The sequence below is a fragment of the Anser brachyrhynchus genome (genome assembly GCF_964034855.1).
Source record: "Anser brachyrhynchus genome assembly, chromosome: 7".
Classification (NCBI taxonomy): Eukaryota; Metazoa; Chordata; class Aves; order Anseriformes; family Anatidae; genus Anser; species Anser brachyrhynchus.
The window spans coordinates 34,233,250-34,259,152 of NC_137701.1; the positions used below are offsets into that span (position 1 = coordinate 34,233,250).

Consider the following 25,903-nt stretch of genomic DNA (forward strand, 5'->3'; position numbering starts at 1 on the left):
ATCTCGACTCACAATCCCCCTTCTTTTTGAAGAATTGAGGGGAGATGCACTGTGTGAAAGGACATACTATGAAGAACAAAAATTTTTACTGGCGAAGGAGCATCTCTCATATGAGGAAAGGCTGAGGGATCTGGGCCTGCTCAGCCTGGATACGAGAAGACCCAGGAGGGATCGATCTGATCAACGTGAATAAGTATCTGGAGGGAGGGTGTCAAGAGGATGGGGCCAGACTCTTCTCAGTGGAGCCCGGTGACAGGACAAAAGGCAATGGGAACAAACTGCAACATAGAAGTTCTGTCTGAGCATAAGCAAAAACTGTACTGTGGGGATGACTGAGCCCTCAGGTTGATTTGTGATAGTAAAATCAAAAGCAAATACTGTGAAAAGAAAGTTGCTTCGAAAAGAAAGTTGCAGTACTGCAATGGCAAAGAAGGAAGTCTGGAAGACCTCAAACATTTCATACAGTTAGACGTAGTTAATTCATGCTGAATTATCATCACCGCATAAATGTCTGTGCAAATGACAGACTTTAATAAGCCATCAAAGCTGACACACTATTTATCACTGATTAAATTTTTTAAATCAAAGTAACTATGGCTTTTACAGACATGTTTAGATTAAGACTGACACTAACTCAGTATATCAGTTTAAGTCACTTGCAATTATGCAGGTGCTTGGGCAGCCTGTAGTTCTGTCATTTAAGGCTAAATTGGGGCAAAGAGCCCGTATCCATGTTGGATAATGAAGCCCTTGTCTCAGGAGACAGATAATGATTTTCAAATGTAGAATATTCCCAAAGTTTTCCTCTGCGCACTGTGACTGTGTAATCTGTTCTTGCTGGAAAAAGGCTGTCACAGGGAAAGTAATAGTATAAAATCTTGCACTTTGAGTCTGTGTAGTACCTACCGTACCCAGGAGGTCAAACAAAGGCTTTGTGAAAAACTCCCAACCTATATGCATATGACTTTGGAAAAGCAACAATATTATTTTAATATAATTTTATATATACCTATACAGACCTGAAATCATTATACTGGGGTTGATGCATGTCCAGAATAAATTACATTTTTTGTACATTGCTGGCTACCAGTTTCAAAAACAAAACATAAAAGAATGCAATCCTTCTGCTGATGAAAGCAGATTAAAAAATGAAATTCCACCAAGGAGTTGATGTTATTCCCTGTACTTCGTTAACATTTCATTTTTTGCAGCACTCCAAATACAAAGAGTTATCAGGGATTTTTTTTTTTTTTTTTTTGCTTTGTAAGAGTTTTAAGGCATTTGATCATAACCGCTGAAGTAAATTAAGTGGCATTTCATGAGCAGCCAGCTAAAAATGCTGAAGGCACAAAGCAGTTTTGATATCCAGGAAATCACAATTAATTTCAACTACATAAAACGGAATACAAGACTGTACGAACCATTTGTTATTTGTCACCTGTTTCATTTGATTAGAAACGTATGGTATTTATCAGTCAGTAGAGTGGAAATAGAATTTGCTGTAAACGATAAAGAATATAAAAAGATTACAGGTAAAAGGAGCAATGGGGAAATATGTATATATATTTCTTATCGAAGTATATGATAGCTTTCACTTGGGCTGACTACAAAGACACTGTATTATACTGATTTTTATTGTTCGGTGAGAAAATTTCTAGGTTAAACAGAATTTAATAAAACCTAATACATATTACAGACATTTATTTGGCAATACATTTGACAGCACCCAAGTATAAGAAAAGAAATGTTAAATACAACCCCACTGATAAGGAAGTCATTTAAAGAAAGTTTTCTCTGAAAATGAAGCCTAAGCCCTTTTTTCCACTTAAAGTCGATAATTTGCTGGTAAATATCTGACAGTCCAAGATGACTACAGCTCTCCTCACCTTGCCAGAACTTCCTGAAGAAAACCACCACTCACCTCATATCTACCATAGCAGTAATTGACAAAGGACAAGATAAAAACTATTTCATGCATGGAACAGGAGCTTTTTTTTTTCCCCATGTAGATATTAAAAACAAAAACAAAACAAAACAACAACAACAAAAAAACAATCTATTATCTTGTATATGTACTGGCTGAACTGTCCATTTATTCCTGTGCTGGTGGATAGCTTTTCTCTCTTTTTCTCTTCATCCACTCGAAAATCAGCTTGGACTTACCCCACTTTTTTTGTTTGAATATGGCCAGTAAAGAAAAGGTATTAACCAGGAAAAAACAACTACTGAATAAAAACCTTTCTATAACAAAAACATTACACCACTTCCTCACACTTTTCCCCACACGAACATTGTAATATCCCTTTATACATACATACATACATACAGGCCCTCACTTCAAGAGAAGCACACCCCAGCAGTAGGACAGGTAAGGAGGAACGATGGAATGTTCTAGAAGACCAGGCTACATCCTGGTATGGGTTAAACTGGTAAAATGGACAGGAGAAAACCAAACTAACTAAATACAATACAAAGTTATATGAAGACATATTAATAGATTTTTAGAAGTGCTGATATTCATGAAATTATAGTAAGAGGTATTAATGAGTTAGGCCCCACATTTTCAGTAGTTCTGTTTATATGCAGTGTTCAGATTCTACAGTGCACAGATGAAGGACCAACTTTACTAAGTATTTTACTAGCCTTGCTGATTTTATTAATTGTGTATCATACTGTAACATCTAATAATGTGAAGTAAGATTAAAGATTCTGACACCCACTGCACAGGAACTAGCAAACAGCAATTTTTCGTTCCTTTTTATATAGACTAATAAAATATTTAGAGTAATTACTTTGCAAATAGTAAAGGATTAGAACTGCTAATTGCATCTAACTAAAAAAAAAAGTATGTCTCAATTAATAAACCATAGAGTCTTTGACATTACAATTTATATTCTTCACAAGAAAAAACAAGTGCAAGAATATATGCCATTAAACAACACACAATTAACAACGCTTTGTTTTAATTATCTTGGGCCACAATTAATGATGGTCCTACAGTTCATCCTTCAACTTTGATAGGTACTTAGACTACTTATGTAGATTAATTATTGAAGTATTGGCATTCACTAATAAGTGTTTTTTTAACAAGCCACTGCACAGCACTGACATCAGTGAGGGGACCTGTTCACTCACCTTCCAGGCCTGGAGTCTGTCTGTCCATTATGTTATGTTACATATCTGGGCAGTTTGCCACAGCTGATAAAGGCCGTGACATTGCTGAACAACTTCCTATTAACTGGGGACATAAAGAACTGAAACTGTCATGCAAACTGATTAAGATTCTGGCCAAGTAAACACAAGTCATGCGTATTTGAAAATTAAAGACCACAAAGAACATACAGTCATCCTCCACTGACAGATAAAGCAAGACTATAGTAAACTGTATATTTATCAATGGTTTATGGACCTTAAAAATCTCCTATTGCGCAGTTGGTTTCTGTGCAGAGTTAAGGTTAATTAATATTCATAGATTCATAGAATGGCTTGGGTTGGAAGGGACCTCAAAGATCATATAGTTCCAACCCCCTGCCATAGGCAGGGATGCCACCCACTAGATCAGGTTGGCAAAGGCCCCATCCAGCCTTGCCTTGAACACCTCCAGGGATGGGACATCCACAGCTTCTCTGGGCACATATTAAATGTGTTTACTTTACAAAGTGCTCATTATTTTAAAAGAAAGAAAAACTACAGAGACTTTCTGTACCTTTCAGATTTCAGAATCTGTATTTAGATCCAAACAGGGTTATAACTGTCCATGTTTTACTTTTAACAAAGTCCTCAAGAACAAAAATCCAGAGTTTTATTTTGATGAGAGTATAACTCAAAAATAGAAACTGTGATGCAAAAGAGCCGTCACTTTGAACTGAAAATGTATAAGGCCAAGTGATGAAGACCTTGTTTACCAAGAGCCTGCTTAGGCAAACGGCCGTTACAATCACTGTAATGCATTCATTTATAAATACACAGAATACAACATAGATAGCTCGAACAGAAGAGAATGAAGCAAATGCTTGGTAAGTTCAAAATGTCTTATTACTAGTTTTAATTTATATTAAACTCTGCATAGTCTTAATGTTTTATACACATTGAAATCCATGTTTCTATCAGGGAGAACTAAGTAAGTTCATATATGTAAACATACATATATAAATATATAGTGGTTACAATCCTACCTGCACCTTCTTCATGGTTTCCTAACAAAACTAGAACTTTTTCTTCAGGAATTTTTAACCATCTTGAATTCTAGTGATTATGATTAGTAAGTACCACAAGATGCAGTACTTTGCATGTCCTGATTTTCCACTGGACTAAAAATGTGAAGAGTGCAGTTTTCCTTGTGGTCTACAAAGAAATAGATTTTCCACAGTCCAGCAGTAAAAAGACCTGAGCCGAGCCTTCGAGCACGTTGAGCAATAAACTACATTGAAGCGGCATTGGTTTTATGACAGTTGTTAAATCATCTGTATTTGTCCGAAAATATTAATAATTGAAATAAAAACAGTAAAAAAAAAATCTCTTTAAATGATCTCAGTTGAATTAAAATCAAGTATGAAGACTTTTATAAAGATATATGATGCTCAACATTAGAGAAAAATCCTTTCAGTGATACTAAGAATGAGTTTCTTATTCATCCCTGGTAAATGAATTATAAAGAAGAAATATCCCATAATATGAGTATAGGTGAACTGTGAAAGATTAGATTTATACTACAGGGGAGATTCAGTGACAATAAAAGAATGAGGCAGGGGACAAGGTGGGCTTTTGTGTGTGAAACTGTTGTATTTCTTACCTCCAGAACCTTCAAACGCTCTAATAGCAATTTTGTCTTTTCTCTTTCCTCTTCAGTGCTGCTGCTTTCACTCCTTGAATCTTCATCTACTACTGTGTGAATTTTTTCCATGCCTTCTTTACATTTCCTACTGTCTTCTGACAGCTTTTCCTGAAACGATTTTTTAAAATGTCATTACTCACAGGTGGAAATGAAGTTAACTATGCAAGTATCTTCAAATCTTCCTTGTATATGAATGAAAAAAAGACAGAGCAAATTGTGACTTACAGAACTAAATAAATGGAGTCATGAAGGGTTTATTAAACATGCTGATATGCCAGTTCTACAAAAGTGTATGCACAAATGAACTGCTACATCTACTTAAGATTTTTAAAATTTGGAACTTATCATTTTTAAATAGAGTAACTTGCATTTTCTTCTTTTAAGGTTGCAATGAAAATTGAGTGTATCTTCTTTCAATGGAAACATTCTGCCACTGAGATATAAAGCAGTTTATTAAGGAAAAGCTAACATATGTTCATGCTTGATGTATTTCACCTTTCTTCATCTTGAGCTAATATTTGAATTACTAAATAATGGGCTGAGAACCAAGCTACTACCTGAACACTGATTTAAGACCCACACTAACAGACAACTAGAGAGAATCAACCTGACAGCAAAATTTTCCGAAGTGCCCCAGTCTATTACAAGTCAGTCAGACTGGGTATTATTAGCTGCTTTACGGCTGTTCGGTTTTACAAGATGTCTATAAAAATGCTAGATTTGAACACTGAATGCTACTAACACCATTAATTATGTGCCCGAGTTCTCTGTTAAGAGAATGAGATAGAGCAAGCAAAACATCCAGACTACAAAAACAGCCAACAAAAACTCTAGACATAAAAATATGTATTTTCATGAAGAACTGTCCAGCCTGAATAACTGTGCAAATATCTGATAACTCTTCAAAGACTTAACAGCAAAAGATTATCTTAATTAAAACCCATAAACACAACTGAATTAAAAATCAGCACTGTGAATGACAATTCTAACAATGCCTTTTTTAAAAATTAGCTAGCTCAGTAATGGACTATTACCATGTTAAAACTTTAATCAAGAATCAATTTTATAAGCTATGGGCTTAATCATTACACACTCTTACACAAACCATGAGGCACAAAGCCTCAAAACATTGACTTCAAAGAGCCATTCCATCAGGTTTCCAGCATTAGTGTTATCCTGATCACATGGGAACCTTAACTATAGTTCTCTTTTTTTCTTGTTTGCTACTCACTGGTACAACAATCAAGCATCTATAGAATAGCCGTTAAACACCTTTCCCTTCAAGTTACCCTGAAAAGTACATTCACATAAAGTATTTCAATGAACTCAGAAAAAAAAAATTGACAAAGGTACCTCTGATGTAACTCAAAAACAAACAATTATTTTTAGGAGAGAGACTGACATGTAATAGATGTGGCTAACAATGGTAGAACAGATAGGAGAAAGCACAGGCTGTGAGATTTCGTCACAGAACAGGAGTAATGCAACTTCAATCAGAGTAAATCCCAGATGTCCATCACCTAAAGAAGTAACCAATTCATCTTCTAATTACAAAACCTGGTGAACTTTGCACACCAGTGGCATAAACAAGACTACATATCCTGCTTTGCTATGATGTGCACTTAACACTGTACCCCTCCTTGAGTGTTTAAATACAGCTCATATATTTAATAATCTAGTTTCAGTGTTTCATGGGCTAAAAAGGCCCCGATATATCACATACCCTATCTGGAAAAGGTGCAGGATGAATACTATTTGTGCTTAAAATCAAGTCAAGTAAGGGGGAGGATGACAAAGGCTTTTGGTATGACAGAATCCTCTTAAAAGTGATAAGCCAGCTAATGTCAAAGGCAGCTGCCTGCAAGGGGGAGACAGGGAGGGGCAGAGACAGAGAGACTGTTTTGCAAGAGGAAATATGCATCTCCTACATGATGTTGATCAAATCTTACAGAAAGCTCTGGAGTGAGCATGCTGAAGGCAGCAAACAATGGCATGGAACAGCTTTCTGTTTTTATTTCTTTTCCCTTAGCTTCCTGTACTGCTGGAGTTACCTGGAACAAAGACCATATTTGAATCTTCTACAATGTCTCTGTTGTGCACCCCATGCATTGCACAACTAAAGGCAGGCTGGATTTGCAAGCTGAACAGCAAAATACTTTGGGTCGGAAGTCCTGCAAAGGCAGAATAAGTGTCGTCCTTCTGATCAATGCTGCTTCATTTCTCTTGAAAGGTAGCAGATGGAAACTGTACTCTGGAAGTAAGCTGGACACCAAAAAATGAGCAAGAGCCCAGCTTGGTCTCCCCAGAGCACTAAGAGTTTAAGACACTTGCCTGTACCATAAGAGGATGCAAGCACAGCAGCCTGGTGAGAATTGTACAGTAAAGACTCATCCACATCTCTAATGCTCTGTGTTAACAAAGAGACAATAAGAACATTAAATATTCAAATCTTACTAAAAGGAAACTAGGATTGTGCAGCTCACTACGGACCCGTTCCCACTGAAACTAACGAGAGACTTGCTATCAAGTCCCACCTCGTGGGAGCTTCTCAAACTGGTTTGAACTGTCATTGCTTTTTTGAAGCCAACATTACTTTTCAAATCTAAAATGACATCCTAGCCTGATCATTATTTCTATGCTTTGTTTGCTCTATAAATCAAACAAATAGTACACTGATGATGAACCTTTTGATCAAACACTGTAGGCCCTACAGCCAATAGAAAACAAGCGATGAAAACACAGCCGGCAGTCTGGAAATGGCAAGCTTTCTAGAATCAATGGGAAGGTATAAATCACTGAAGACATTGATCTATGAAGCTGTACAATACAGCGACCTCACTGAGACTCATCAAAAAGTTTGTTTTCAGTTAGATCAAGTAGAAAAGAACAGTATAATACTTCCTCTTTCTACTAATAAATATAAGTGAGAAGAATAAGTTAAGAGAGCAGGAAAGCCAACTGAAATTCCAAATAATAATTTTCCTGGAATATGTAGGAATACAAATAAGCATTTTAAGCCAGTCTTCCCCCTTCTGCCCACCTCTGAGAACACTGAGCAAGGAAGTGTTTCTGCTGTTTATAAATAAAGGAGTGTAACTAAAGTGATAGGAAAGATCACGTGGAAGATTGCAAGAAGATGAAAGACACCAAACTGCTTACTTGAGGAATTGCCTCCTCCTTCATCCTGAGGAAGGCAACAGGCTGACCTTCTGGACACAGCATTAATGGCTGGGAGCCGTGGTCAATGCCTGTCCTCTGAGTCTGGTTACCTTTCCGGGGAACAGCCAAATGTCAAAGGGATGCTTAGCCAGCTATTTCTTAACCACTGCAATCTCACAAATGAATGTAGTTTTGAAGTTTTATTGGCAATACCATGGCTTGTCATTCCATGGCCTTTCATCTTTCTTAAGATGGTTTCTAGGAATTACACTACACACACACACACGTGCAAAAACTGGAATAAAAAATAAACACAATTTAAAATATTTCAATTTGTAACTACAAAATTTAAAAACAAGAAGGCTAAAAGTCAGATGATGCAAAGAATCATAATAAAAAAGGTAGCTCCAAAAAATCTATTCTAGATTTTCTTTTTTTTTATAATGAAAAAAATGAATAGGCACTAATTGGAATCAGGACTTTTCTCTAGTAGTATGGACAAATACATTATACAAAATGATCATATGGTTCCTCGGGTACCTTATGTTCCAGTTTTTCCTATTTTGAGATGTTACCATACAGGAACTGCCTACACAAATGAGAAACCTTTAAGAAAACAGAAGTCATTAACACCATTAACGCAGCAGACAGGCTCCCACAGGAGGAGCTCTCACCAAACATGAAACAAAAAGAACCAGCAGCAGCACAGCACGTGCCATAGCTGTCAGCATGGCAAATGCAAAGTCCTGCACTGGGGGAGAGTGGTCATACAGTCACTGGAACAGGTTACCCAGCTTCTCCTGAATCAGCGATATTCCAGAGTTCACCAGACAAGTGGCTATAATATAACATAGCATAGTTTTATCCTGATCTAACTGGATCTATACTCTACAGTACTGATTATAAACAGCAATCTCACAAGGACACGTGACAAAATCCTGCTTGAACCAAACAAGAATTAAAAAAAAGATCAAGATATTTGAGATGCTGATTTTCTCAATGAGCATTTGATGATGAATTGCTTGTCTGGAAACTGATAAGTAATAATTATAAATGACATCTTTACTTACAGGAGCTAGAGATCATTCTCAGGTGATTAACCCAAGCCCTCCACAGAAGTGAAGTGTTTCAGATGCAACACAGTAAAGATCCCTCAAATACAAGCTATCCCTTTTTCCATTTGGGGTGTCAGATTGTGATGCTAGCATTTTTTTTTTTCCTTTTAATTCTTCAACCTCTGGAATTTATTAGACAATGGTTTTATAAGGGTTACAAATTCAAATTCTTTGGAGATTCGTGCCTGTATTTTTCCAAATAAAACACTTTAATGACAGAGTAAAAAAAATTATGTAAGACATATAATTAAATAGTGTTTATAAATGGCTATAAAGACTGATTTGAGAAGAAACTTAGCATCTTTCACAATGTAAATCTCTACTAGCAGATTGTACTTGGAGGTGCCCGAGAATCCAGTCAATACTGAACCCAAGCTATCTGGCTAGCTCAGCATCTCAAACCAGTTAGCACTTCTCATGAGCATGTCTCAGGAGCTTCTGCAGTACTTTCTAAGTAAGCTAGGTACTGAGCTGTCAGTAACTCAGTTTGGTAATTCAGGTAAATTCCTTCAGTTCTACACTTCTAACGCTCTCTTGTGCTATCATAAAGACAGACTCTTAACCTACAAACCTGAACTGCAATTTACAAAACCATATACAGCATTGTGTCTGTAATAATAAATTCTGAATGCTGCTTCTTGCAAGGCCATTCTATAGTCTTGATGTATTCTTAGATTATGTACTTTCAGTGTTATTTCCACTGCAGACCTCCTAGTGTTCAGCACTATTCTTCACTGCAAGTGAGCAATATGAAACAAGAATTTTTAGACTGTCAGTGTAGATAAAAACAGTAGATGAGGGTTTCTTTGTACTTTCAGGAAAAAACAGCCCCAAGCTATGCACAACTAGCTCCAACAATCTGACTGCAGAAGCTGAAAAAGACAGCATTTGCTCCAAGGACTACTGACTTAACATTCCAACAAGTTTAAAATTGTTTTTCAGTGGCACCTTGCTCCTCTTTTTCCTCCCACCATAATGTTTTTTCCTTTATCATAATTAACACTTGTTTACTGGGGCTCAATCCCTCTTAAATACGCAATTTGACATGTTTGCAGTTTCTTCTGATAGGCTTTTGGGCCAATTTCATTTGGAAAAACCTGAAGTGCATAAAGGACGCTTGTACATTAAGTCAATGCAATATGAAATAGGACTGATGAATTCACTAAGTGCTTCCTGCAAGATGCCCTGTACACGAGTAGTTACTGATGTCACCGTGACATGAATATGTCTGTTCTAGCTGCAACTTTTTTCTTTTATTATTATTTGCTCTATTTGCAATCCAATTGAGCACCATGACTCAGGTCTAAAAAAAAAAAAAGTAACCGAACAATCAAGTTAGAATGAAAAAAAATTACACGCAACGAGATTGTGCAATCTAAATGATCTCTCAATATAAGGCTAAAAACACGACTTCTGTTTTACCCTGCTTACTTGTATCTATGTATTCAGCTGTTTTATCTTCTTTCACTTCTTCCCAGTGGAAGGATAGACTAAAATATAGCTTTGTTTTAGATAGCACATCAGCAAATGCAATAATAATATATTTTTGTTTAGCCAACAGCTTTTGTTCCGAACAAGCTGACAAAATTGAAGAAAAGGAAAGGGATGCACATATATCACAACATTTTACACAAACATCCCAAATTGTTCACAGGTTAACATTACTGTTGTCAGGAAAAACATATAAAGTTCTTCTTTTTCATCTCTGGTTTTGACTTACAGAGTGAACAGAGTGAGCAGTAACATTCCCTAGATTAAATATGGGTGATGGATAAGAGAACAAAGTACTTTCTTTATGTTTCTGATACGAGCCTCCTACCGCTCACATATCAATCTCAATGTACTAGATATTATTCTTCACTCAAAACTCTCTTCAGCAGTGCAGGCTACCACCCCTATGAGCAGTTCTGCAGTCACATTAATAAACTTCCTGATGATGCTTTTATTGGCTGCTCCATGCATCAGAAACAAGTAGTTTTGAAAAAGTTCTGATCAAAAAGGACTCTAAGAGAAGAAAACCTTCGCACCGAAGTTCACTGGCAAGTGAACTGAGAAAATCAGAAAGATTAGATGGAACTTTTTGTCTTGACGTCCCCAGATTAGAGTCCGTTCTGGGTGCCAAAGGGAACTGCACCAACCTGTGACCAAATATTGCTGTCAACACCATCCTGACTTTAGTAAATGGGCATTCACAGGATCAGCAGCACCCTCACCTCTGGCACTTCAGCTGTCAGAAGCGAAATCAGAGAGTGACAATTTTGGAGGTGATCCTTGCACGCCAGGTCTCAGGCACGGCGATGGCAGGGCAAGGTGGCAGCATGTCTGCATGTTGTGTCACTGCCTTTTCAAAATGGAAGGCTTCAGCAACATTCAACAGCAATTGGCAGAAAGAAGGTATTCAAGAGCTAAGCTGTTTCTTCTTCTTATGTTTCTTCTTCATACGGCTTTATGAGAAGAATCTGCAGCATGATTTTTCACGCAGATATTCTCCTACTAATTGGTTCGTTAGTACCACACTTGAAGTAACCATCTTTCTTCACAGGAAACCTACATGCAGCATTTCAACTTTCCCGAATGAGTTTGTAAGTGTTGAAGTGACTACACTTGACTGAAGTGACAGTATTAAAATATCTACCTTTGACTGAAGTACAAACAAACCAAACCATTATGAAAATTAAACTGGGTAAATTTTATGCGATGGCAATTAAGGCAACAGATTTACTCTGGAGTTAAATTGCTAGAAACAGGCCTATTTTTCTTCCCTTTGCAACCCTTTCACATTTTTAAAAATAATATCTTTTTACTACTTGGATGAAGGCCAAATTGCTCTTTTTAATGAAATGAAAAACTTTGAGTGCAAATTTTTTTTCAACCACAAGAAAGTCTCCCAAGAACTTACACTTGTTGATCCAGTTTTCTGTACATTGTTTCTCTTGGGAATACCACAAAGAAGCTCTAAAGAACAAACCTGAATACAAGTATTAACTAGTATTTTGGAATGAAAGCAATACATTAACTGACTTGTTCCCACCATAAGCACAAACGTTGAAGCTGACCTAAGAAGCTACCTGTGTGATTTGGACAAAAAATAAACGTGTATTGTTACATAACTAGGCAATTTTTGCAAATTGCAGGACGAAGTTGGTTTGTCTCACAATCCTGTCAGGACAACTGAAACAAGCATCTTCACAAAAGCATCTTCACAAAAAAAATATAATACAGGAAAAACCATCATCGATCTCATCAAAACTCCACCTTTTCAAATCTGTTATTATAGTTTGTATCAAATACATTAAACTGAATTAAAATATATATATATGCTTTTCTTGATCAGTACTGTAAATTATTTCCAGAACAGATATACCTGTACTGGTATACTTGTAAGTGCGTTATTATGTTTAAATTATTTTCAAAGAGAGTTTCTATGAATATATATTAAGTTCCTTTTTTCTCAGAGAACAAGGAAAATTTTGACTAGATTTTTTTCAATCTTTTAGAATTTAAAAGATAGCATTACCTACTGGTGTTTTGCAAACATAAATGAATCACAGTTCGAAATGCAGAGGGAGAAATATCTTTAACTGAGATGTGGAAATAGAGAGCAAGTGACTTGGCCATGTACAAGACCCATCCTTGGAATACCACGGAACACAAACTGGAATTCAACTTCTCTGTCACTAGGCAGCTGACTGCAGTCTCTATTGCTAATTTCTTATTTCTAATTTTCTTTCTGGACTCTATTTATTATTTCTTATTCATTTTTTTTTTTTCTCTCAGAAACCACGAAAGGATTAGAGAGATAAAGATGCTTCTTATTTACTCGCTCGTCCCTCCTGCCCAACTAGAAGCTCTTCAATAGCAGCCCAGGATGCACGATGCCGTGTAGGTCAAAAAAGCACTTCTGGATCCCAACAGGGATCCAGCCTATAAAAATCTTCTGGTCAAGAGCCAGGAGACACCCTACAGATCTGGGAGCTCGGAAAGCAGTCGCCAGGTGGGAGATGACAACAACTCCCTGGGGATCTCACTGCTCTGCTGAGAGTCGGAGCAGGGCTGCAAGTGGTGCTGGTCCCACAGCGAGTGCGCTGCAGCAGGCTTGCTTCCTCCCGCTGCCGAAGTGTGGGCCACCCTCAGCCCCTGCGCCAGCACAGCTGCTGCTGGCAGCTCGGAGTTGACCTGCTTAAGGAAGACATGCAGATAAGGAGCAACAAATTGGCCTTTGCATTCCAAGATACTGGCATCTCTCCAAGCAGCAGATAGATTATCTGAAAACTGATAGGTGCTATAAACTCCTGGAGGTTACTGCAGTCTCTTAGGACTACCAGGCAGAGGCATCTTAGAGCCATGCAAAAGATACTGCAAAAGACAAATTCTGTATTGTAGAGAAAAATCTAAGCAGAGAGTTACAATCAGTACAGTACATAACAGTATCACCTCCACCACTTGTTACTAAAGATATATAGAAAATCCCAGGAAGGAAAGAGCAGCTTGTTTTCTGAGAAACACAGACACACAAATTGCAAATTTCAGTTATGAGACTTCATTATGTTAAACATAACTCCACTGCTTCGTTACTGTACTACAAACAAACAACCAAAAAGGAAAAACTATTTCCACACAACTTCCTTGCAGCGACGTTGTCGTTTTGAGCAGTGTCTGAGAAGCACTGTCGCTCCCCTTTGGGGGCAAGAATCCAACCTCGATTTAGATAAATGGGGAACAAATATCTAACAGAGTCCCTGCACACTGGTTGAAGGCTACCAGAAGAAAAGCTGTAAGGAATTAGTTGTTACAGAGCTAGCTCTGAATTTCTCAGTGTTGAAAAGCGGTCCGAGAGCAAATGCTGGTGTAGCTGACCGCCCAGGATTTCCGGTGGAGGTCCCAGGAGTGTGGGTGGCTGCTCTTCAGTCCTTCTCTGGGAGACACAAAGCTGCCAGCCTTTGCCTAGTGATATTCTCCTTAGTAGCCGAGGGGACCTGGCTGATGCAGTCTCCTGTGTGTCCTTCCAATGCAGAGATGTAAGTTTAATTTTAAGGATATATTTCCTCTCTCTGCAACAGCAGTTAGCATTAAAAATCCTATGTGGATTTCAGCTAGGGAATTCAACTACTGCCTTTTTTTCAATTCATGACCATGCCCCTTGTATAAAATGTTACGTATCAGCGGCCTGAACATCAAACTTGCATAATTTTGTGTTACGATAAAATTATATTGCCAAAAGATAAAATTTTTCTTCTCCTGAAAGACCTGTTGACACCAACGGCTGTGCAAATTACAAGTGCCAGCCACAACAACTGTTCCACATTTGTTGTTCCACACAACACAGACAAAAAATTGGGCTGATCTGCCCAACAATGCCACCTGAAATGTGCCTGCATCACCCATGCAGTCACACCTTGCTGACACCTGCTTCAGAAAGGAATCGGCAAAACACTGCAGCCTTCATGACCAAGAGCTGGAGGGCTTGCAGAATTGGCACTGTTTTATCTTCATATTGAAGTTATCAATATTAACACTCTTGACAAATATTCATCTATCTCCTTTCCTACTTTTCATTAAAGCAGGAGCGTGTACACATATTTATACCAGCAAGAGGGCAGGAAAAGGAACTGAACTTTCTTATGTTCAAAGCTACTGCAGCGAAGCAGATGGCTGTGCTGGTGGTGATGTCCTGCAATCTTGACAGACCTCCCCCATGGGGCTGCATGCCATTCTTCTCGTGGTGCACACGGAAATCTAAGAAGACTCTTCGGAAGTCATTCCTTCCCAAAATCTTGTCATTCCTCTGACTGAGGAGAAGACCAGAGCTGAACCACCATCACCCAGCCAGCTCTTACTCGGCAAGAAGAGCCCATCCAAATGCTCAGGCTGCAATTGCTCAGAGTGTCTGCTACCACTTTGATGTCGCTTCGGGTGCAGAAGTGGGCAGAGGAACAGAAATGAGACAGGACACATACCTCTACCAGAAAGAACTGGAAGGAATCACACTGCTGTTCTCTGTTGCACCCTGGGCTAAAGAAACCTGAAGCATCCCACTACAAAGCATCCCACTACAGTCTCTCAACCAGACTTCGTTTGGTGATGACTCAACAGCACTGACCACAGCATGGGAATTTTTTTCCCAACAAATTTCCTAGCACAGAAGTTCAGGGATGACAGGGCCTGTGATGTTAGACTGGTATGGGCTTCGGGCTGTGTAAAACCCAGGTTTTCAGATCCCACCGAGCAAAAGACTGTGCCTGCTCCTCACAACAGTGTTCTTTTGGAGACCAAATCTCAAAGAAGCACGGTGGGGCTCAGAAAAGGCTGCAAGGTTTTAGTCACAAGTGCTCACTTCCATAAAACAAGCAAATCTCACTTCCACATTTTTAAGTAAGTCACAACTCTACTCAAAGACCATCCAAGCTCCACTTCAAAATTGACTCCTTTCCTATCAGAAGTATTTGTATGCCAAGCAAACTCTTTGGGAGAAATATGCCTTTTTTCAAGATTACCAAAAAATATCGAAAGTCTGTTTTTCTTTTTCTATTCATTATCTGGCTCAGTACTTATAAGAGTTCCTGTTACCAGAAATAGCAGTTCATACATATTGATGACATTTTAAACATACCTGAGATTAAATAGCATGTTGTTACCATCTTTTTATAGACAAAGTAAAAGATGGACAGATAAAGTGTATTTGTCCAAGGAAATGGAGACATTTGTGGCAAACGAAGGAATCAAAATCTAGTCTCCCAAATGCAGTGCTTTAAACAGCAGATTGTCGTCCCTCCTCTCCTCTCTGATGTGACTGTGCCACGTCTGTTCTGAGCTTCAGTGCATATATTGACGGTTCCTGAATTGAAACAAATCATAAACTCACAACAAACACTCTTCCTCATCTATTTTGATTACTACGTGGTGACAGATAAAGTCAAAAGGAGTTCAAAGAAAACTTGAAAGACTTTGTTTGCATGATTTGTAATCAGGTAAGAGTCTAGATATCCAGTAATGCGACCCGGCAGGGAACAGACTAGTTTTTGATATCCAGAAGACAAGGACAACACTAGGAAGAAAAGTCTGCAGTGGTGCACGTTTTAACTTCTTGGCTTCAGGTACTGCTCACAATTATTTCTGGGGATCATTTTCCCTCTTAGATAAAGTATTAGCATGTTGAATGACAATAAAAGTACTACATAAGGTATTGGTTTGGCCTTTCATGGTCTTAATGTAGGTGGATAATGCCTCTTGGAAGCAACCTAAAAGCTCTTATATACTAGAGCCTTTTAGTCAAGTACACTATAAGAAGTGAAAGAAGCACGATGCTTCACATCAATTCAAACAACACATATTCTTATCTACGTTTATGTGAGCATTCATTATAAATTTTCCATCAGATATTATTATGCAGAATGATAACAATGAATTTTATTTACAATCCCGCTTCTGAAGTCATTTACCCCAAAGAAATCACATCGTCCATCTGTAAGTCCAGCAAATTAAATTCCCATAGGGCAGCTACCTCTACAGAAGGGGTTAGAATATTTTGCTTCAAGTAAGAATCCTGACAAGACCTAACATAATATTGCAATAATACTGCACGCTCTGGGCTCTATCTTATTATTATTCTTCTAACACAAACACTATGCAACATTTAATGTTCATTAGCAACAATATTTATTCTGGAGTCAGACGTATTGATATTATAATAAGAACTCAATTTCATACATCCCAGAACAATAATTAGATTTGTAAAAAACAAATATGTAGACAACGGTCAATAGATCAACAGCGTTTATTGCACAGAGGTATCTTTTATGACTATTCAGATATTAATGTGAACAGGCTTCACACACTAAAAGTAGCTTACCATGGTGTCAAAGAATATGGGACATATGTTGATATGTCACGCTGGAGATCTCATAGTACATGTCCTCATTTGTTACAAAATACGTGGCTGTGAAACAGCAGTAAAATCTAATCCTCTAGAGCACTGAGCGCAGAACATATCATACTAATTACAAAGAACAGTTGCCAATACATTCTATAAGGTAGCTGCTTGACTGTACAGGATAGCTTTCAAAACAATGGTAATATTTATATATCCAATACGTTTTGTGTATATATATATATATATCACTTGCTATTCATGTCATAAAAATCTTTTTTCATGTGTTAGCTCACATCTATAGTTCACTCCCAAATACAGGATGACAATATGGTTGTCATGTTCCCAAAAAGCTGAATACATCAGGGTATAAAGAAACATTACCTAGGTTGTACTTTCAAGTTCTACCTCCATTTGTGAATTACCCATATAAATATATCAAAAACCTGTCCGAGCACATTTGAAAAAAGGTATAAATGAAATGTTTCTATCACAATATTTGTGCCTCTTGCCAAACCTGGACTTAGTATCTGCAATAAAATTCATCATACATTTCAATGATATGTTTGTCCATGATTTCCACAGTTTGTTTCAGTAACATATCCATTATTCATACAATACTTTATTAATGTTTCTCAATGCTAAAATACTTTATGAACATTTTAGATTGCAGAGTTGTTGCCAACTATTTGTTTCAATGAGTCTTTCAAGTATTAACTTTTGTTATTACATGTGATCGTTGCCAAAATCACTGCATAGCTTTTACCTGGTGACTGAGTAACAAACAAACAAACAAACACCTCTAGCCTACACAACAGTGGGAGGGTAGAAATGCTCTCTTTTGCATGTGAATAGAGCCATTCGTTAACATTTTCAGTAAACAAACTGTTCAAAAGTTTGGCATAAAACATGAACAAAAGGTATGTCAGGAAGAATAAACCGCAACATTCATGGAAATGTTCCATGTTTATACCTATTTTACTCATCACAGACTGGTATATGATGCAGTAGACTAGCTGCAGTAGACTTTCCTTCAGGAAAGGAAAAACCATTGCTTTAGAGTCACAAATTGGGAAAAGAAATTCATAAGCAAGGCAAACAACATATTGGCAATAAGGAGGAGATGAAAATTGCTGAACTGCAAGCTGACTTGCATACCATGAGCCAAATTAAAACAAACAGTAAAACTTCCCAAGAACAAGAAGAGAGCAGGAAGAAAAGAAAGCTGCTATGCAATGTGGAGCACAATTAAAAACAACTCCAGAATAACAGGCATATGGGTCCTTGAAGGTCCTGGGATGGAGGTGGCTTCACTCTAGGTTAACAGTCTATGGTTGGACTTGATAATCTTAGAAGGCTTTTCCAACCTAAATAATTCTGTGATTCTAAAAGAGAGCTAGGCTCTGTCTGGGAAATAAACCTGGACTACTACCTAGCAGATTCAAAGAAAAGCCCACGTCCAGAAAGAAGGGAAAAAAGTGTTAGAGAGCACTTTGCTAGGTGGAGGAGGCTGTTTGCTAGAGCTGAAAGGAAATAGGAATCGTTCTTGTTACTAACTGGGCAGAACTTTTTCTTTTGTTGGACTGAAAATAAGCGCATGAGACTGACTGTACATCAAACACACCATGGTACCCATTCTCTGGCTGGCAGGAGACAACAAATGTCTATGCCCCAAAGAACGGAAAAAAAAATAAACAACAAATTCTTTCTCTTTTCAAAAATTATAATGCAAATAAAACACAAAGGAAAAAAAATATATAAAAGTACTGAAATGGCAATGATGAGTTTATCTCTGCTCTAGGACAGCAGCACATGAAATTTCAGATCTCAGAAGACCACATGGCTAGTATTTTTCTGGTTTTGTTCCCAAAAGAAACCTAGAAAACACCCAAACCCTCAGTCTGACTGTAACAAAAATACTTTCCTACTTTTCTTCAAAGTTCAAAGAAAAACAAACACAACACAAAACATCAAAGAAGTTAAAAACAAATTGTGGTACCACCTTAATGTGGTTTCCAGGGTAAAACAGTACACAGAAAAGCAGGTAACAAAGTCATTCCAGCATCTGTTATAAACAGACAAACATGTAATCCACCCAAGGCAGAGACGGAAGCCAAGCCCACTTCGGAATGCCCACTGTATAGCGGCAGGAGTGAGGAGGAAACATTGATTTAAACTCTGTACCAACAGGAGGGAACTGAGCTCCATTTTCACATCCCAAAGGGCAGTGAGTAAAATATAGATGCTTTTATAACCAGTTTCTGAAAGCACAATGGTTCTATCATGAGTTCAACAAAAAGTTTAATTCATCCTGAAATTAAATTTTACAGGCTATCATTTTAACAAGAAAAATTGATTATTTTGGAAGGTTAACCTAAAGATTCTTTTCCCCTCAATTCCAACTTAAAATGAAAATTCAATTACAGTGATAAATACTCTCCAGTATACTTTTCTGTTTAGCTGTATAGCTGTATATTTGATCCATCGGTTGCTAGAAAGGACTAAGGTAACTACGATTTTATGAAAAATCTCTTATCAGAAGGATTGCTACCTGGTGGCAGACTTTAACATATTATTTCAGCATTTCATATCCTTTAAAAATGCTTATTCTATTTTAAAATGAGAAAACACAGGACTGACCTTCATTAGGTGCTTTTTTTAAGAACTAATGCGCAGAAAATCTGGTTAACTGGGATGTATATCTTCCCGTTTCCAGAGACTAAAAAAAGGCTTTCTACCACCTCATGTTCCCTGCTTCCAGAACACAGCAGTACATTAGGAAAGTGTTATTTCTCATAAACAGCATAAACAGACCTGATTCCTTTGAAAACCTCTACAATCATTGCTCTCCTATAATCTGTCCTGAGACTCTCCCTTTACAGCAGGAGAGTAATATGCACCTACTACAAGCAGTAAGAAGAAATTATGCAGATTCGTAAGGAAATCTCAAACCCAGTAAGAATATGTGTTGATAAATATTATCCATCACAGTCTGAAGGTCAAGTTGCCAAAAACATCTATGTCTTTTAGGGATGCCAGAATATATGACTTTATTAAAATAATAAACACTGTAATAAAGCCTTCAAAACTAGTTTCACTGTCCCCTGCTAACTGTGAGTGAGAAGCAACAACTGCAAATAATAATGTCAACAAAAACGGAAAACCTGTAACTGAGGTGAGAAAACACCTGGAAAAATGTAGCTGGTACCAACAGCCACTTACACACATTCATAACTGATATAACAAATAGAGGAAACAATGCCATACTCATTTATCTCAGTAGTGAGATTTTTGTTTTAAAGAACTTTTCTAACACAAGAAAACAGGCAGTAAGTCACTAATACCTGATATACCTTCATGATATTGACAGTTCCTTCTCCATTCTGGCCTGGGGATCCTTGGCTCTGTAGTAGATTTCTTACTGTCTCCTCCATTCTAGAGAATGAAAACATTTATGTAAGTCAACCATATGGAAGAAAATTTTAGAGTTGCATTCAGTGTTTTTGTTCTTTAGAAGAGCCTAATGCATCCATGGCTACCATGAAATTAATATTTAAAGGAAATCCTGGCCTTATAATGTTCTCATACTCCATGTTATGAATAACACATTAAGGGCACTCTTTTATCTTTTGAATATGCACAGTAATTAGGTGCATTGTTAAAATCCTACTGTAGCTCAGTTACAAAAATTAAAAACAAGTGTCAGCTAAAAACCTCACCTTGTCAACACTGTAACCAAACACCATCAAAAAATTACCGTCATTTAGGAACAAAATCAGTCAGATTCCAAAATAAACTGTTGTATTGCCAGCCAATTGTCAGTTTTGTGCAATTTAGGCAAGCTGTCAAATACATTACTAGTATTTACTCTCTATGTTATAGGTGCAGCAGCGTGTGCCAGTACATTTGTTTATAGAGGCACAGCTGCTTGAATACATTCACCCCTTTTTGCCCTTTCAAAGGGATGTAAAAGCAAGTGTAGGCTACGATCTGGTATTACCATCTCATGAAAATGTAATCAACTTCAGTTCCATCAGAGAAAGAAGGAAGGTTTGTACTTCCATTTTACAAAGTATTAATGGCTACCATCAATGGTTGCCTTAGCACTTCATACATTCATCCGGCACATCAGGACTGAGAATAACGTTAACTGCTACCCCTCCTGGATGGTGGCAGAACAGAGCGGAGAATTCTGTCCCTCCACACAGGAGGACCACTGCAGGTGCCTATGAAACACAGGGGCCCATTCCAGGTAGATCGCAAATTAAATCCTGTAGGCTATGGGGATGTCACTGAGACCAACTACACATCAAGCAAGTGGGACTACAGCTGGTTTCACCTCTGCGAGTACGGGTAAGAAGCGGAAAGAGATCACAAGCAGAGAAGCAGTCATGGCCAAGCCATAAAGAGGCTGGGTTTCAGGACAAAAATTGCAGAGTGCCATCCACACACAGCTCCTCATGCTTCTCCCCTTCACCCGAATTCTCACCCCTGTGCAGCTTCTTAGCTGTGCGGATGCAAGTTTTTCTGACGCCCACTTTTGTTTTCTGTTCTTCTCCTTGTAAGCTGCGTAGGTCTGGAAGACACAGCTGGAAGAGGGGCTAGAGAAAGGAAAACTGCCGTGGCATAGGTGTGAGGGTGACGTGAAGGCAGGAGAGGAGGAATACCTTATGCCATATTGCCAGATAAGCTGTACATCAAAACTGCAACCTTGAGAAAAGAGCCAATATTCCTAGGAGTGTCAGGCTAGAAAACGTCTGTTGCTCATTCCTACTGTGTTTAGGGAAACATGACTTTCGTGTACCATTCTTAGCAAATGCAATTGAGCAGAATTATTCACAGCATATCTTTTTTTATTATTATTTTATTTTATTTCTAAGGTAACAATCTAGTGAGACAGCAAATATTAGCTAACTGCTCTGGCCAGAGGCCAATAACATTATCTTTTATATAAGCTATGTCTGCCTCGTAGCCTTTCTGTTCTTTCAGTCTTATCAGAATGAATGGTATTGGCTAACGTAGCAATAATACGAGGTTTTACTAGGTTTTCTCCTTTCAAGTCAGCCAGCTAGGCTACTTTTCAAGAAGCTGACACTGTGAGGTATTCATTCTACCAAGGTGCCCACTGACATTTTACTTAGATGTATGATGGTTTTTTTTGTCATTGATGTGCAGACTTCTACATTGCCAGAATGCCCACAGAATAGTTGGACCATCTGTTGACCAAATGTGAATAAAAATAAGCCAGCTCTAATCTCTCGTGCAGACAGTGGTGCAGTTTTTCACTTGCAGATTGGAACCATTTCTGTTCACAGGCTGACCTTAATCAGATTCATTTTACACAAAAGAACAAATCTTTTTGTGGTTCACAATACAAGTATCCTTGTATTTCCTTTCCTAACGTGCTTACTATTTCATTTTTTAAATTAACAATGTAGTACAATTCTTATTTTAATTACTGGGTTTATATATTCATATGCAATTCCAGCTCTACTTCTATAGAAAGTTAAAAAATAATAATAAACAACTACAAATGGGAGAAAGGATAGAGATTCAACTTTCACTAAAATCAGAGTTTTTCAATTTAGGCCTAATAGTATTAATGAGAATAAAGTTGAGCTGCATATTAGCATCACCAATAAACCGCTCCGAAAAATTAAGCAGAATTATTGAAATCAGTAGGTCGTTTCCCCTTCAAAGTCAGGTATTTTGGATAACAGGCCTATCTCATCCAAAAACCTTACAGGGACTGGCTGGCACACTGTTTCACGTGGCAATTAGAAACACCTCCCAGCGGGACATAGATTTCTAAGCAACATAATAATAAATATTTGCAACCTGACAAAGAGCTCAGCTAAGCGCAGGGGAAACTTGTTGTTTTCCTTGCAGCTATTAGAAGAGTTTGTAGAAGTCGACAGCCATGAAGCTGAAGGACAGGGATAGCAGAGACATCGCCTGAGCTGTCAAGTCACTGCAAAACCAGCACGGAGAGGAACTCAGAAGCTTTAGGTACCCGTGGCATCTCCGAAAATGGAAAGAGCAAACTAGTTTCTGTCAAACAAGGAGGTGAAATATGCTTTTGGTCAGATTTACTGCAGAGCTCCGATGGCCAGCGCTCCTACAGCTTATAAGCTGCTGCTTCTTCACTAGTATCCCAGTTTGCTACTTTTTTTAGGAAGGATTGTTTAACCAAATGTGGCATGGGGTAATAATTCAGACTTTTCCCCCATAAATTAGACTCTTTGAAGCCTGAATTAATGGCGCAGTAATTAAAAAGTGATTGTTATATCACAATCTGTAACGCTCCCCACAGTGACATTATATGCCAGAAAGATTTAGTATAAATTCTTTTAAAGAATGCAAGAACAGTTGAGCCTCTGTAAATTTAATGCGAAATACCATGTTTTATTCCCTGAACAAGGCTTCCAGAGGACATGTAAATTTTGGAAGTGAAGCAGAAAAATAAAGCGCTTTACGAAAGGCTATTTCTACACATCAAACCGTGCCTTTGCCCCTTCTGGTAACCACGAAAGGTTATCTACTCTCGGTTACGATTCGACTATCCTAGATGGACCCACTCCAACATCAAGCACTTGCCGATTACATCTAGAATAGCTATCCCCCACGCATATATTCTGGCTGCTTGCTGGCCGATGCTAAAAAACCTGTTTTGTCAAGGATTCTGTGTATCTTACATAACTATCAAGCTGTTACAATCTGCAAAAATGGTCTCTAAATCTCTCCGTTCCCAAGTCTACATTTTCCAATCACTTTAAGAACATTTCTTTTCCCTTTTCTTTTAGTGTGGTGTTTAGTGTCGACTCATCTGAAGCATCTTAGTTAGCATCATTAAAATTCTTGTTACACCCATTATTTGAACAGAAAATTGAGGTTTCTTAAACTGCAGTGTTCCTTTCAATTTATATATATTAAAAAAAAAAAAAAAAACAAAGAAAGAAAGAAAGAAAGAAAGAAAAAAGAAAATGGATTTTCTCTTCAGGAGAAAAATAAATGAAACCTGTGTTTGATAGAAGCTTTTTAAAGTTTCTTGACAAAATGTCAGAGTAAGGAAACAGTACTCCACCAGCCCTAAACTAAGGATAAATTTCTCAGAGCATTAAACAGAAAAAGAAATGAGGCACTCTGAGACCAGAATCTGTTCAAGGAATATAGGAGTTTAAGGAACATAAAATATTAATGTTACTGTGGAAAGCACTGTCAAGATTTCATCTAGAATATTATCTGCAATTGCGATTACCAGTGTTCAGGAGCAGCTCACTCACAGAGGATTCAGTGAAGAGGCAGCTCAGAGGTTGTTTAGAGGAACGGAGAATCTGTGTCATGAGCAGAGGCTGAACAACTTATCTTCCTGAGCTGAAGAGAACAGGCTCACAGGGGTATGACTTCCCCAAATGAATCAGTGAGAAAAAGTAACACGGAGAAGAAAACATCAAGCTAAGGTCAATGACTGATAAAACAAAATGAATGCAATGGCTACAAATATATTTGAGCTGAAATTAGAATGTTTTTAATCACTGAAAAAGTGAGACTCTGAAACAGCCTGCCAGGAAGCGTAACGGGATGGGAAACCTGGACAGCTTTAAGCCAGTTGAGCAGTTTATGAAATTAATTAGATAACAGGGTCTGAGGACTTGAATTTATGACCCACGGGTCCTTGCATCCTGAAACAAAATCAGTCATTCCTACATTTTTAAAATGTAATTTGCCCAGTGCTGTTGCAAGAATACCAGGAAATCAAGCCAACTGCAACGTACATTATTTATTTTGGCTTTTTTTCTCTGTGTTTCTGGCGAGACAGGCCCTGCAGGGGTAGACAGCTCCCTGAAAGGCTGTCAAGTTCCTGACTGTCCCCTCACTTTTCTTAGGGCCATCACCCTCACAAATCGGCAGCTCCTTTTGCTGTCCCCCAGCAATGCTGGGACGTGGTCAGAAAACTTGCCCATTTTGTGCCTGTCCCAGTTCTGCCTGTTCAAGTGCACCAAAGCCATACGCTATTTTACTGGGGTCCCCCCCAAGAACAGAATTTAATTCCATACAGGAATTAAAGTTCCCTCACATACATACACCATTCCAGGAGGCACGGACATCCAGTTTTCTCATCCCTCCAACTCTGCAGAACCTTCCCCATACATATCCTTCCCCAGAAGGGCTTTCAGACCCTGTTCAGTGAGGTTTATGGATTTCCTTCCTTGAGAGACGTCTGTCTCACAGTTTGCCACTGCGGTTTCACACAAAGAAGGGATTTTCTCCGACCAGCTCCCCACTGTACCGCACACGCCTTTATGCCCTGTCTCACTGCAGAGGAAACTCCTTCTCTTTTGTGGTCCTCTGCAGCGTATCGCTTAGAGGTGTTTGATCTCCCCAGACCTAAAACCTTTTTGTGACAGAGCAAGCTCTCCTTGAGAAAAAAAAAAAAAAAAAAAAGCCTTTCCATAAATCCTGATCTTCGATTCCCCTTCCAGCACTGGGGATATACACTCTCTGTAGCTTTCACTATGCTCAGCCGCATCCCCACAGCCCAGTTTATGACTCTCCCCCCAAGGGACAGGTAGCACGTAGTCACTGCAGCTCTGGAAGGTGCACGACAGTTCCAGCCCCTTCCCCCGTGACCTATTTCCTTCAATGTTTCCAAAGGCTGGCTGCTACCTTTTGCTAGGTGCCATCACCTTCCCTCTTCATCACCCTCAAGCTGAGGTGACGGTACTCGGTGGTTATTTCAAAGGCATGTCACAACAATTCCTGCAGCTTTATCCTGACTTACAGCCTTACAGAGAGGTGTTTCTACAGAGCCTTACTGCAGCAGTTGAAGTTTGTATTTCATTTTTTCCATTTTCCCATGCCATGCAGCAGGCACGGGACTCTTTTTAAAGCCATAGACAAAAGTATCAATAGCAGATCCTTCTGCAT

General features: G+C 38.3%; 1 protein-coding gene across 38 annotated transcripts in view; it reads right to left on the bottom strand.

The window, feature by feature from the left end:
- The window catches only part of NCKAP5 (NCK associated protein 5), a 440,024-nt gene that overhangs the window by 117,935 nt on the left and 296,186 nt on the right, over positions 1-25,903 (bottom strand). For 35 of the 38 annotated variants that reach the window (XM_080599361.1, XM_080599367.1, XM_080599364.1 and 32 more), the window contains 2 exons: positions 20,320-20,410; positions 4,793-4,942 (listed from right to left, as the gene is read on the bottom strand). In XM_080599361.1, coding sequence (XP_080455487.1) covers positions 4,793-4,942; positions 20,320-20,410 — 241 coding nt within the window. The remainder of the gene's footprint in view (positions 1-4,792; positions 4,943-20,319; positions 20,411-25,903) is intronic. The other 3 variants (XM_080599375.1, XM_080599359.1, XM_080599385.1) reach the window with 2 other exon arrangements.